At 51.7% G+C, this 13,060-nt stretch overlaps 1 protein-coding gene across 1 annotated transcript; it reads right to left on the bottom strand.

Annotated features, from left to right (window-relative positions):
* Positions 1–2,530: 2,530 nt before the first annotated feature.
* LOC119114957 (stomatin-like protein 1) lies at positions 2,531–12,960 on the bottom strand. The gene is made up of 6 exons (XM_037239010.1): positions 12,957–12,960; positions 4,409–4,671; positions 3,777–3,932; positions 3,137–3,240; positions 2,758–2,864; positions 2,531–2,691 (listed from the first exon to the last, which is right to left on the bottom strand). Exons 1-6 carry the CDS (start codon positions 12,958–12,960, stop codon positions 2,531–2,533), a joined length of 795 nt encoding a protein of 264 aa, XP_037094905.1.
* Positions 12,961–13,060: the final 100 nt, after the last annotated feature.

Below are 13,060 nucleotides of genomic sequence, written 5' to 3'. Positions count from 1 at the left end.
TGGACCTGGGGCAGTTCCGGCCGCGTGGCCGCCTGTCGTTCAAACCGCTCTGACAGTGATAGTTCCACACTTTCAGATAAGACCGTAGTGATAACCTTATTCATCACAGAAAACCAAGAGAATTGAGAGATGGAAGAGTTGATGTTTCGGGAAAATACCTTCATGGAAACGAATATCAGTACTGGATATTTATGGGTGTCTTTATTCAAACCGCTACTGCAATACTGTTACACTACTGCTCCGTTACTACTGTTACGCTGCTGCTGTTCGTCTCCATAAAGATATGTTGCCGAAATATCAACGCATCCGATTTCTCCATTCTGCTTTTTTCTACGAAGAATAAGGCTTTTACTACTGCCTTATCTGTATGCATAATGTTCCTCGCCGATGCACTAACAACTTACATAGCTTTCTTCACAATTTCTGCTCGGAAAGCCAAAGAATAAGCGCAGCCGTTGTCAATAACGCCCTGGCCCACGGTGCCACACTACAGTGACGTTCTATCCACCCTGGCCGCCCAACCCACAGCGCCTGTCCGCTCCGCCGTTCGCCCGCTCAGTGCCTTGACCTGGCTGTGCCCGCCAGCACGAGCCGGTCGCCCCCGACACATGAGCAATCTGGGAGTTTGGACGACTGAACATCCTTCCTTGCTGATTTTTCCCTGATTTAGTTTGTTTTGCTTTGGTAAAGCAAGCTAAAAGCTGAAACTACCTCATTTGGCAAACATGTTTTGAGCAGCACCATGCCTTTCAGCCCACGTTCATTAAAAAGGACCTATTAGATACGCAATTTCACTACACAGAACCAAGTGTATGCATCAGACCACTTCGTCCTTTCTGGGCTTTCTTGGACGATCTTCGTACATCCACTATTTGTTGAGCAATCAATTTTTCCCAAAATCTGGTCTTCTTCGAGACGAGACGGTCTATCTGTGACTGGTGGTTTCAACAATACTCTGCGGTGTTTTGTCGTTTTTCCATGCACCATGGCCATGTTTCCGTCGAATCTAGATCCTAGGTGCAGGCGTTTATATTTTACGGATCAAGATACTCACAACCTCACCAAATACGAGGCCACAACGTGCACTGCTCAGAGGCCATGATTCAACAGCGGGTCAACGCGTTGCCGTGAATGACCATCAGCTACCGCCAGCAACAGTCAACACAACGGTTGATGAGAGACGGGATAAATGTACAAATATAGACCTGCTCGTCGTTGCCTTGCGTTAACCGGACTACTGGGCGCAGTAATCTTAAGTATAATCTCAAAGCCACATCGCAGTGAACGTAGGGCTAACACTTGTGACAGCTGGTGATGGGAACGAAGCCATGGCCCAGCCAAAGCCTGTGGCCAACGGACGTGTGGCGGGCGCGACAACTGGGCACCTAGTAACCAAGCGGTGCTTTGTCACGACACCGCGGCGAGCGTGAGTGAAGAGTCGCGCGCCATCTGACGGGCTCGCTTGACCCGAGTACTCCGGTGAGCACGACTAGAGCAACATCACACGTGCCTGCCCTGAACCAATCAGCCCGGTACAGATCACAACACGGGGAACCTGCACGAGGCTGCACCACCACGAACTGCCGACCCCCAGTCTTCAATGGCACCGACCATGGCCACTGCTTCCGTCCTAGCGAACGTGGAACAGCCGCATGAGTGAGAAAGGCGGAAATCCGTACTCGTTCTCTTCCTCCGCCCTCTTCTGGGTAGAGCTCGGCGTATTATGGGCACGTTTACACGACCCGTGTTCGCGTTATCAGACACGGACCGAAACACTATCCAGCCCCCTCCCCCCCCCCCCCCTTCACTCCCTCGGACCTAGCCCGTGCTGAGACCGGTGTGTCGCCCTCTGCGACCTCTCGCCGACAGTGACCGGACTGTTCGGGCCAAGCCGCCAGCTGATGGGTGGAGGAACGGGAGCGCGGACATTTCCGCACCACGTGAAGAGCCCCTGTCCCTGCCCCTGCTCCTGTGAAGATGTCCCTGCCTCGCCCACGTGTCCGTCGGTGGCGTGGCCGCTGTCCGACCGGAGCCCGCGTCCCGGTTCAGCGCTGCTGGCCGCCGGCCGCGCCGCCGAGCAGCCGGCCCAGCGCCATCAGCAGGTGGACGTTGCCCTGGACGCGGAGCCGGCCGCCGCTGTAGGCGGTGCCGGGACCGAGCCGGCCGGCGGCCATCTCCCGCAGGTCGGCCGCCGTCAGCGTCACCGTCACGTCCGCCGTCAGGCCGGGCGCCGCGTCCTCCCGCACCTCACCGCCGGCTGCCGGACGGGAGCGCGTGCGGAGGTCAGGTCAGGTCAGGTGGGTTTGGCCAGGCGCACGCCTCGGACGCATAGGCTGCAGCATTAAATGCTTGCACCAGTCGTGTGATCATTGCACGTCTCCAGTAAAGATGTCCATGTGCATCGAGGCGTGACTACGCGAGCTAATAGACGTAATGCCCAATGCAATACAGGGCGAGGGCTCGCCGAGACCAGAGCAGCTCAGTACTCAGCAGGACAGCTTCCAGCAGCACCCCCATCCCCCACCCCCTCTCACTGACCGTCTCCGACGAGGACGTGGTACAGGCCGGCCGGGTCCGTGGTCTCGATGCGGTACGTGCCGCGCGCCAGGCTGGTCGCGCCTGGTCCAGCCGGCAGCCGCGCCACGGCCGCCCGCAGCGCCTCGCTCGTCTCCGGGTCGGCCGCCAGGGGCGCTGGCGTCGTGTCGGTCGGCGGCGCGGCCGCCAGCAGCGGCGAGGTGGCCGAAAGTGGCGGCTGGCCGGCCACCAGCGGGCTGCCCGAGCCGCCAAACATGCCGCCCAGCTGACGCAGCAGCGGGTTCACCGCCGAGAGGTGCTCCGCCTCCTTGTGCACCTTCACCTCGGAGCTGGGGTACGGCAGGAGCGGGGATGACGGCCGACAGATATCACATTAGCTTTCCTCACGAGTGCGCACCAAAAGGACGACTTCAAGTTTGATGAGGGCATTCGTAAGCCATTAGTTAGCGGCCACCAGCTAGCGTGACCTCGCCGGAGGGATATCATTAATACACTGATGATATCACAAAATATTTCACACAAATGCAGACAAAGTGAGGGCATTCTGCGCTGCAAGAACCGACGAGTGTGATGGCGAAACGTCACGACCTCAGTCACTTACAACTTTAAAGACGAGGCCTCCATTCCCCAGTCCTTGATCTGGCCGTTTATAGTCGACAGCACAGCCTCCTCAACTTCCGGCCCCCTTCTGGTTATTGTGGTCAGCTGCAATACGAAATCGGGTCACATAGTAGCTTATACGATTTAATCAAGCTACCTAGGTGATGCAAAATTAAGACTGCCACATCTGGCTCCACCTCTACGTCTCTTCATGTGAGTGATTCATCAACCCTGATGAAAACATAAAAATATGCACAAATCACATAAAAACAATGATCGTTGATAACATCAAAAAAGAAACGTAAAATACTCACGCTTTTCGATGCGTTCATCAATATTTGCTCAATAACTACTTATCACATAATCTGCCTGCGGATGCTGGAACCTTTTCAGTTAATGAAGATACAAATACCTAGATATTTCGATCGAAATTTCATAACTTAAATCCAGGGACAACGATAATGGCGGGCGACCCGGCCCAGCCCGTCCGTCACGCCTAGTACAATTACAGCGAAGAACAGTCCTGATCCAGACGCATGCCCTTGGCAGCAGTTCCCACTACAATGCGTCCTAAACTAAGAACAAAACTCAAAATCAGTTCCTTTCACTGAACGGCACCCTTGACCGCCTAGGTCTCCCACCTCCTGGCCGACCAGTGTGTTGACCATCTGAGTCCTGGTGAGGGAGCGCAGGGCGCCCTGCGGGTCGACGCAGGAGCCGACGAAGGTGTGCGCGTCACACACCCGGTAAAGCAGCTCGGCCCCGAGCTCCACCACGGCGCCGTCGCAGGTGATCAGCTGGCGGCGGCGGCGCGCGCGCGGGTCAGCAGGGCCACTCGCACATCGCGCGGCCGGCGCGCGCGTGTCAGGTCCTTCCTTGACGTGCAAAACCGCCTCGCTTATCTTGGATCCTGTGCCCGTGGTCCCACAGGGTATCTGACGACAGCGTGGGCTGCAGGGACGCGGTTCGTACGGCGCTCGCCGTGGCCGCGTGACGACCCTCGGGTTCGCGTCTGGCTACCTGGCGTCTGGTTACCGTCTGGTTACCTGGCTGGCGCCTCGCCGTTTCCCGCCGCCAACAGCAGAAGAGAGCTGACGATGCCCATAACCGCAGCACTTGCACACGTCGTAACATAACACAGACGAGTCAAGACTGAAAGCCCGGGCAGTACTATGATACCGAATCAATCAGAGACCGGATATCATACCCTCCGTGCCGGGCTGAGGTCCAGCTGACCCAGCCAGCTCCTGCGCGGCTCCGGCGCGGCGCTCACCTGCTGCGGCGGCACCAGGATGCTCTTGTTGCGCAGGTCCACCAGCTGGTGCCTATCCAGGCCGGGCAGCACCAGCGTCCAGCCGGGCCCGCGTGTCGGCAGCACCTTGCCCAGCCGGAACACGACCATGCGCTGCCAGCGGTCCAGCCGGCGCACCGTCCACCAGCCCGTGACCGGCAGCGTCATCACCGTCAGCGAGTACACCAAGAACAGCAGCAGGCCCGTGACCAGGGTCGACAGGCAGTCGTCGCCGCCGTCAGCCGCTGGGGAGACACGTGACGCCACCTGTCAGTCAATAGTTCAGCTAAAGGATACAAGTGATGTTACTGATCTGGGTAGGACATACAGAAATGTGTATTGAATAAACAGAGTGGATGAATATCTACACCAATGGGCAGCTGAGCTGGTCTTGATTTCTCACATGATTGGACACACTGCCAACATGTCTGGATTGGATGAACAGAGCAGAACCAATCCTCTCTGTGGTAGTAGTAACTTAATGTCACCAAACAAAGTTATGTCAGACTCCCCTTAGAGAAATAATTCATGTTACAGCAATCTATATCTATAGTACTTACCAACTATATACAGTACCTTACCAGTTTGCTTTGAAAAGCTTGTTTGCTTGGAGAATGTAAAATATGATTTTGATGGAAAAGAAGCCTTGTCAAACTTGGATATTGAGCGAAAATCAAATGCAGAATCATAGTTGAAGGCTGAGCCATTTGTTGCCTTTTTACTGCTTGGCTCAGTGTCATCCTAGTGGTATTGCAGTGTAATCTTCCTTTGCCATAGTTCTGAAATCAAGCAATAATATGGCTGTTTACACAATGATTCGATGATATTCCGGTGCATTATAGCCAGCCCCAGCCTCCAAGTTGTGGACATTAAGTACTTATGTTGTGAGAACACCTGGAATTTCACTTACATATTTTGACACTCTTGTACACCAAGATATCAGTCCAAGTTGGTGTCTTTTACAGAAACAATTTGAACAATTCTGGCATGACACCTTCTGCATGCCACCACTGTCATTGCTTTTAGCACAACTGCATAGTGCTGACTGTTTTTTTTGGGAAGTGACACTAACAAGCAAAGGTAATTTTTAGCTTTTGCTGATCCCAGCCTCATACCACTTCCACCAATCAAAAAAGATATTTGGCATTGTATGGAAGGAAATGTCTTACAAACCTTGATGGCACTTTCCCCAACATTTGGTGATGGCAGGGTCAATGGGTGACGCATCAGCAAACACAACTGCCTCATAACAGACAAAACCATCAGCCTCATGGTGATGCATCAGCAAACACATACCTTAGTCTCACATGGCACATATACATAAACACATAGCCCCACTGTCATCATCAGAAACAGATTTTGGTGATAAAAGTGAGGCAAAACACTACACATAGCCCCACTGTCATCACCAGAGACAGATTCTGGTGGTAAAAGTGAGGCAAAAGGTTAGGAGAAAAGGCAAAAGGAGACTGTTTGGTCACTGGACAGGGAGCCTGACAAGACTGGGAACTACAGGCCTGGTGGCCTTTTACAATTCCCAATCACCATAAGGTAAGGTAAGGTAAAAGGCATCTGTTATTTGTACTTTGAGACCCATCCATGTGCCTAAGAACTGTTTCAGGCCACCCATTATAGGCTGTTGCACCACCCAAACAATGTGTGCAGTGGCTGGTAGGAACTTATTTTGAAGCTCATGGGTTATTTCCATGCATTTAACTGACTTAGCTGCAGACCAATTGCATGGACAAATTGCATTCAAGCTGCACATATTGGGTCATCTGGAATGGGTTCATTACCTTGGGGCTTCTTGTCAAGGATGGTATCTCTGAAATCCAGTTCCAAAGCCAGGGATTCTTGTTATCAAGCACATCAGGAATGTATCACAGAGGCATGCACAGGGAATCTGGTATAGCATGCATAACAGTGATTTTATGCAGACTTAAAAGTTTGATAGGCCCATACAGACCACACTGTACAGCTATGATGATGGGAGCTACACCTCCCACTAACTGCCAGGGCCATTTTGAGGTGGATGCCTTTGTAAGGTAACATGTCGGATGAGGTGGTGGTGTGGCAGGGGCTCTGACCAAAGACCAACAGGTCCAGAGTTGGGTGCCCTAACCACTATACCTATAACAGCCCTATATTCCTAGGAATAAAACAATTGTCAGGTTTGTTCATAGGCTTGTCATCAACTTTAAAGGTTCCATAGGTAATCATATTGACAAGAAGAGCAATGGCAAGCAGTAGCAGAATCATCCAACAAATTTCATGTGCACATGCAAAATCTTACCACAGTCAGAAGTGAGTCTGAATGATGCAAAGCATTGTAAATGGTAAATACAGATATCATTAAATATACTAATGTATCAATTTAAATGTATTTACACACATACCTTATACTTTTGTGTGGCTCTGTAACTTGGTTATCATTACCTAACCCATTTAAATCCAAGAATGTAGGTAGCCTATAAAATAAGAGCTTGATAAGAACAGGGAATGCCAACAAAACAGAGCAAAAGGTCACATTCAACTGAAAGCTGAGTCTGAACACCTTTTGCAATAATGGCAAAGCAATGCATACATGTTGATAGTGTCTTAGCACAATGATCATGCACTGATAGTTGAAACCAAATGTGAAGACAACTGCAAAAAGCCAAGAGAAAGTATCACCTCCTTTTGCAGCGCAACACAGCACTGCCCGAGTTTACCGATGTGTCAGGGGGAAGTCCCCAGGCCTGTTCGCACGTCAACTGGTCTCCTACCTTGCAGCTCGGTCTTAGATATCAATGCACGCAAAAAGTAACACGGACACGTGCCCTCTTCGTTACTAGGCAGTGTAACCAACGTCAATGCCTTTTGACAATATCGAACACCAAATAACAGGACTACGCTGGGATGCCTTGCAATACAATGTTATTCGCTGGGTGTAACAGTTGCGCAAGTTTTGTCAATCCACGATATGGAGGTAGCCTCAGCGCGCTATCCAAAAGGGGCTTCCCATCTTTTGTCTCGAAAGACGTTTCGGACCCCTATTTGAGCCCCAGCTTCTCGTCGACTTGAGGCCACGTGCCGACACAGGACTCCCTGCTAAGCGTTGTCGCCCCTGACCAACACGGGAGGCCTTCATTGCGTGAGACACAGACCATTGCAAATCGTGGGCCCGGCCTCGTTGATGCTTGGAAAATAGGTTCTCAGGGCTCAGACCGACGCGAAGCCGGCTATTCGGTCCTGAAACATTAAGTTCAAAACCGCCTGTAAGGCCGTGTCCCAGATGTCAGCGATCTTAAGTCTTAAATGTTCTCTTGCACCGATTGGGGACGCCGAGGCAGTGCGTTCCTCTATTTCGGCCAGAGCTCAACAACACCAAGCGTTCAGCTCCGTGTCGGCCTGAGCTTCAGGGGCTCATTTCCCAAGCAAGGCACGCGATTTATATTGGTAGGGACCCTTCAACAATGCGGAGCTGTTGTATCGGTCAGGGGCCGCAGTGCCTACCTACCAGGGTGTTCCGTGTTAACAAGGCGTCTTGAGTAGGCCAGGGAAACGTTGCTGAACATTGCCGGGACGGGGTCCTGAATGCCAGAGGGCCTCGCGTTGGTCGGGCCCTCTGAAAATGGAAGGTAACATGAGAACTTAACACGCGCCCCGGTGACCGGTTCTAACCGGACCCGACCCTTCGCCTGAGTGGAGGTTAATTTGACCCTCCCCCCCCCCCCCCGGTCTTACAATATAAGCTACGAGAGCTAGGGACACCAAATTTACAGGGTGTATAGGGCTGCACGTGAACTCATTTATGCCAAAATTTGAGGTTCCTTAGTCGTTTTCTTTCAGTCAAATAAGGTTAAATTAGGTCAAACTCCAGATTGGTGTCGAAAGCGCCCCCAGAATCTGGGGACCCGTTTTAAGCAAAGGGACACTGATGCTCATTTAAGGTCAGTGGCATTGCTTGACCTTTGAAGGTCATGGTCACCAAAGCCATGCAAGACTGCTTTGAGTTTTGCATTTGAATAAGCGTCAAAGAATACGCTAGGCAGTATCTTCCTAAGAAACGAAATGTTGGCCCAGGTGTTTTGTCAGTATCCTATTTTGGCCTTTTAAAAATTACATGGATGCATAATGTGATTATTGTTACCAATAAGTTCGAAACGATCACTAAAAACTGTCTCATACAGTAAGAAGCTCTAGAGAAACAAAACAGGCTGATTTCGACCTTGGTGTGATCTTCATACCTGACCCTAGGTCAATGGAATTTGCTCACTTAATTGTTTGTTACCTAAGAAGCTATATCAGAGATGTGTGGCTTCGTCTAACACTACGTTGTTGCATCAAATTAAACGATTCCCTAAACATTGTCTTCGCGGAATTCATGGCATGACTTTGACCTGCCATAGGGCACTGACCTTATAATGCATGACCTTACTAAATATTTATAGGTGACTGAGGAAAAAGTTTCGGGGGGGGGGGTCAAATTGGCTCTCACCCGAGCGTATGTTAAGACCTGCGAGATCACCATCACGAGGTCACGGCCTTACGGGCGGAGACGTCCTAAATGTGATATGAGGCTAGTCGTTCGGGCACTTCAGTTTTAGAACTGGGTCCTTGATTTTTGGTCCGTAGGGACTTCCGGTCCCTCTTCGGACCTCCTCAGACAAAGCCCATGGCCGACTCATGGCCACCAGGCGGCGCATGATCTCCTGTAAGGCACTGTTAAGCACTGCTCCTGACGACACCGGGGCCCCGACCATTGTTTCAGGGGCCCAGACCAATGCAAATCATGGCCCCCGCCCTTGCTCCTGCTTGGGAAATGGGCCCCATTGTGCAGGCTAACTGAGAGACAACTGTTCGGTGTTGGTGGTCTCTGGCCGACCCAGACACCTGCATTGTCTCAGGGGTTCTCAAACGGTGCAAGAGGCCCTCCAACTGGCATTTCAGATCACGGCCCTACGGGCTGTGGTTCTTGTTGTGGCCTACAGCCAGCCTTTCGGGCCCTTATGCCCTTCAACCGGGTCTTTGATCGTTGGTTTCGGTGGGTCGCCCGAGCCCCTCTACTAACAATGCCCTTAGTCGGCCCGGGGCCATTGGCAGCACAGGACCTCCTGTAAGGCACTTAAGGTCCCTGACATATACAGGGGCACGACCAGTGTAAATCGCTGGCCCCGGCATTGTAACTGCTTGGTAAGTGGGCCCTCAGGCCAAGGACGTCACGGAGCGAACGGTGGTTCCTGACCGATACAGAGGCCCTCATCGACTTAGGAGGTCCCTGATCGGCGTCAAGGGACCTCTGATTGCCATTTGAGGGCCCGCCCCCGCAGGCCGGGGTTCCTGAATAAGAATCCGGCCAGCCCCTCGTGCTCCTAGGCCCTGCAATCCGGCCCTTCATCGTAAGTCCCGATGAGTCCTCCAGGATCTTCGGGTATCTTCGAGCATTGCCTCTGGCCGAATCAGGATCCCTTGCCAACACAGGTCCGCTGTAGGGCACTGTGGGGCCCTAACACACGCTGGGCCCTGTCTCATGTAAATCGCTGGCTCCGGCTTTGTCTCTGCTTGGGAAATGTGCCCTCAGGCACATGCCGACGCGGAGCAGGCTGTGCGTTACTGGTGGTGTCTGACCAAAACATAGGCCCTAATCGGCTCAGCAGGAGGCCCTGAGCAGCGCGCAGGACCCACTGACTGGCATTGGGAACCTCTGGCCGGCACCCCTAAATATGACCTCCGGCTGGCCTTTCGGGCCCTTCCGGCCCTTAAATTGCTCCCTTAATCGTAGGTCCCCCAGGTCCCCAGGCCCGAAGGCCGGAACCTGGGGGAGTGCACGTGCACGCGCCTCGGAACCTGGGGGAGTGCACGTGCACGCGCCTCGGAACCTGGGGGAGTGCACGTGCTCCCTGTGCCCTCCCTGCCTGCGCCACCGCCAGTGGCATAGCTTTAATAAAACCAGAAAAGGGAACGAGACTTAACTTCGTACTGAGGCTATAGTAACACGGTAGCCGTTTGCTGTTGTTAAAAAATATTTGAACGATCACAATGGTTCGAAAGAAAGGATTTACCGTAACTGCGTCACGTCACAGGCAGCACCACATCCAGCTGATCGCTAATCGCCAGCGTTGGTTGGTGGTGAGGCTCTTGACCACTGCCGCTGTCACTCCTGGTCTCGTGACGCTTCCCGGTCACGTAACGGCATCCGAATGTTGAATTGCGTATCGGTTGATCGCATTCAAGATCAGGACAAGGGCGCCTTCGCTCTTAATATGGTTACTGCAGTTTATATTTATTTGTGAAATGCAAGCTACCGTGGCTGTTATTCGGTACAGTATCCATAGCTTGAAAAGTACAACATTACCATGTTCTTGCTCTGGATAAAACGCATCAGTTAAGTGTATTTCTTACATACCGGTGTAAAGCGCAAAATACATTGTTAGTCATCTTATAAGTCCGCATCTGGGAACGCTCGAACATTATTGGTATACTCGGGATGTGTTATCACGTTGCTCATAACATGAAAATAGACACGTTCTCCCTAAACTTGTATTTTGATTCTACTACCCAGATGATGGGAGTCCAGTTCATCAGACAAACTGTTATTTTCCTTGTTGCTGGCTAACATAGCCAAATGCTGCTATCTTCACTCATTTCGGAAATGACAGCTCTGTGTGCGCAATGCATTGCCGCTGCCGATATCCGCTGAAACGAGACGGAGCTGACGGCGCTCCAGTTGAACCTTTTCCTTACGTATAAAACTGAGGCGCCACCAGCCCGTTGAAATGGGTTGGCGGTGCTGGCCTTGGATAATTTTTCCCAGTCACGCTCAAGTACTTAGGTCATTGTAAGATAGCAGTACGCTTAGAGCAAAGCATGCTGAGTGGAGTCGACGGAGCTCTGCCGTACACAAATATCTTAAAGTATTTAGTTAAGTGCGTTTTCTTCTCACCATAGTTTTGAACCAGCGAGGAAGGAGGGAGCAGAGCCTAGGACAAACAAAACAGCATGGAGGGGCGGAAGGGACGTGTACCCACGATTGATTTGTTTGGACCTTTGACACGAAACAGGCACGCTAACTTTACCAAAAATGACGGCAAACGCTTTGCGAACAGTAAGCAAAACAATAAGTCCTGTGGGCAGAATCTGCCCCACCCTGCAGGGAATTGGGGCCAAAGAAATTTCGCTGGCTTTCTTCTGCCTGTAAAAACTGATGAAGAGGGAAGCCATGTTATCTTCGGCGTATAAACGGTTCACATGCCTACATTTGATCGTGACAAGCATTTGTGCAATTTACTCTCTCTTGTCTTACAGACCCATCCAACGTGCAAAAAAGGTCGGAAGCACGCAACGCGCCAGACACGATCGCACTATGTGCCGAATTTGACATGTCTGTTCGAGAAACAAGCCATCATGTTTCGTGTAACGAACCCAACTCAGACCATCCCCGCATTCGGGCACACAAAGTGCGGCGAGCAGCACGCGATCAGCGCTTGACGTCACAGCGGCTTCGTGTACGGCGGCAGATGACCTAGCGCTGAGCGGGTTGCGAGTTCGGTAAGAAACGAGCAAAAAACCTGTCTTCAGCGATCTTGTCACTGATATGCTCCCTTCATCCATATGTGCTAGGAGAGTGCGGACGTCGCCACATAAACAGGTTTGCACTCGAGCGAGTAAGGCGTCCAAAGCAAGTGCCTTAATTCCGTTATCGTTGCGTTTTTCATGTCTTGCTGTCATCATAACGTGCCGTAATGCCCTGCATTGAGGAAGGCGTGGTGTGGCTTCCGCCAAACACAGACGAAGGTGAGCAGGCCGGGAGGCTTTGGTCCTAGTGGCGATTCGCCCTTGGCATTAATGCTTGCGTCGCCCTTGAGTGAATCACACTTGAGTGAATCGCCGGATGTCCTCAGAGGATTTGCCCGCGCCAACCGGATTTGCCAGATCCGGATTCGAACGTCAGTAATACGACGGCTTCAATTTAAACGCCAAAAATCAGATGCCTTAAGTGCATTATTGGTCATTACTATTATTCATCATCATAATCACATGTAGCTTGTCATGCACATGTATCTGAAGTGACCGGATAGGCTACTGCTTCCAGTCATTGAATCAGATGTGATTTGCTGGAATATCTTATAATATATGTTAGATGTGTGTGGGGGGGGGGATGGTAAGTGTGTGGTGTGTGTGTGTGTGTGTGTGTGTGTGTGTGTGTGTGTGCGTGGTGCGTGCGTGCGTGCGTGCGTGCGTGCGTGCGTGCTGTGCGTGCGTGCGTGCGTGCGTGCGTGCGTGTGTGTGTGTGTGTGTGTGTGTGTGTGTGTGTGTGTGTGTGTGTGTGTGTGTGTGTGTGTGTGTGTGTGTGTGTGTGTGTGTGTGTGTGTGTGGGCGCGCGTTCGTGCGTGCGTATATTTGCATGAGTCCGTACAAGCGCGCATAATCTCATATAAGGAAAATTTCCGAATTGTCAATAGAACCAAACACCTAATGGTCAGGACAGTAGCCGCAATAGTTTATGCATGCACCATTTTGTCACCGTTTCAATATACTTGGTACTGACCCATCACGTACCATCAGCGCAGGGAAACACATTCGTCCACAATGAGGAAACTGTTATGCCCTTTGACATCATCCGTTCTTTGGCATCATTAGGACGTGCTTGTC

The sequence above is a fragment of the Pollicipes pollicipes genome, unplaced genomic scaffold (assembly GCF_011947565.3).
Source record: "Pollicipes pollicipes isolate AB1234 unplaced genomic scaffold, Ppol_2.1 Scaffold_3087;HRSCAF=3621_pilon_pilon_pilon, whole genome shotgun sequence".
Classification (NCBI taxonomy): Eukaryota; Metazoa; Arthropoda; class Thecostraca; order Pollicipedomorpha; family Pollicipedidae; genus Pollicipes; species Pollicipes pollicipes.
Note: the sequence above shows the minus strand (reverse complement) of the source record. Positions and strands in the feature narration are given on the sequence as shown.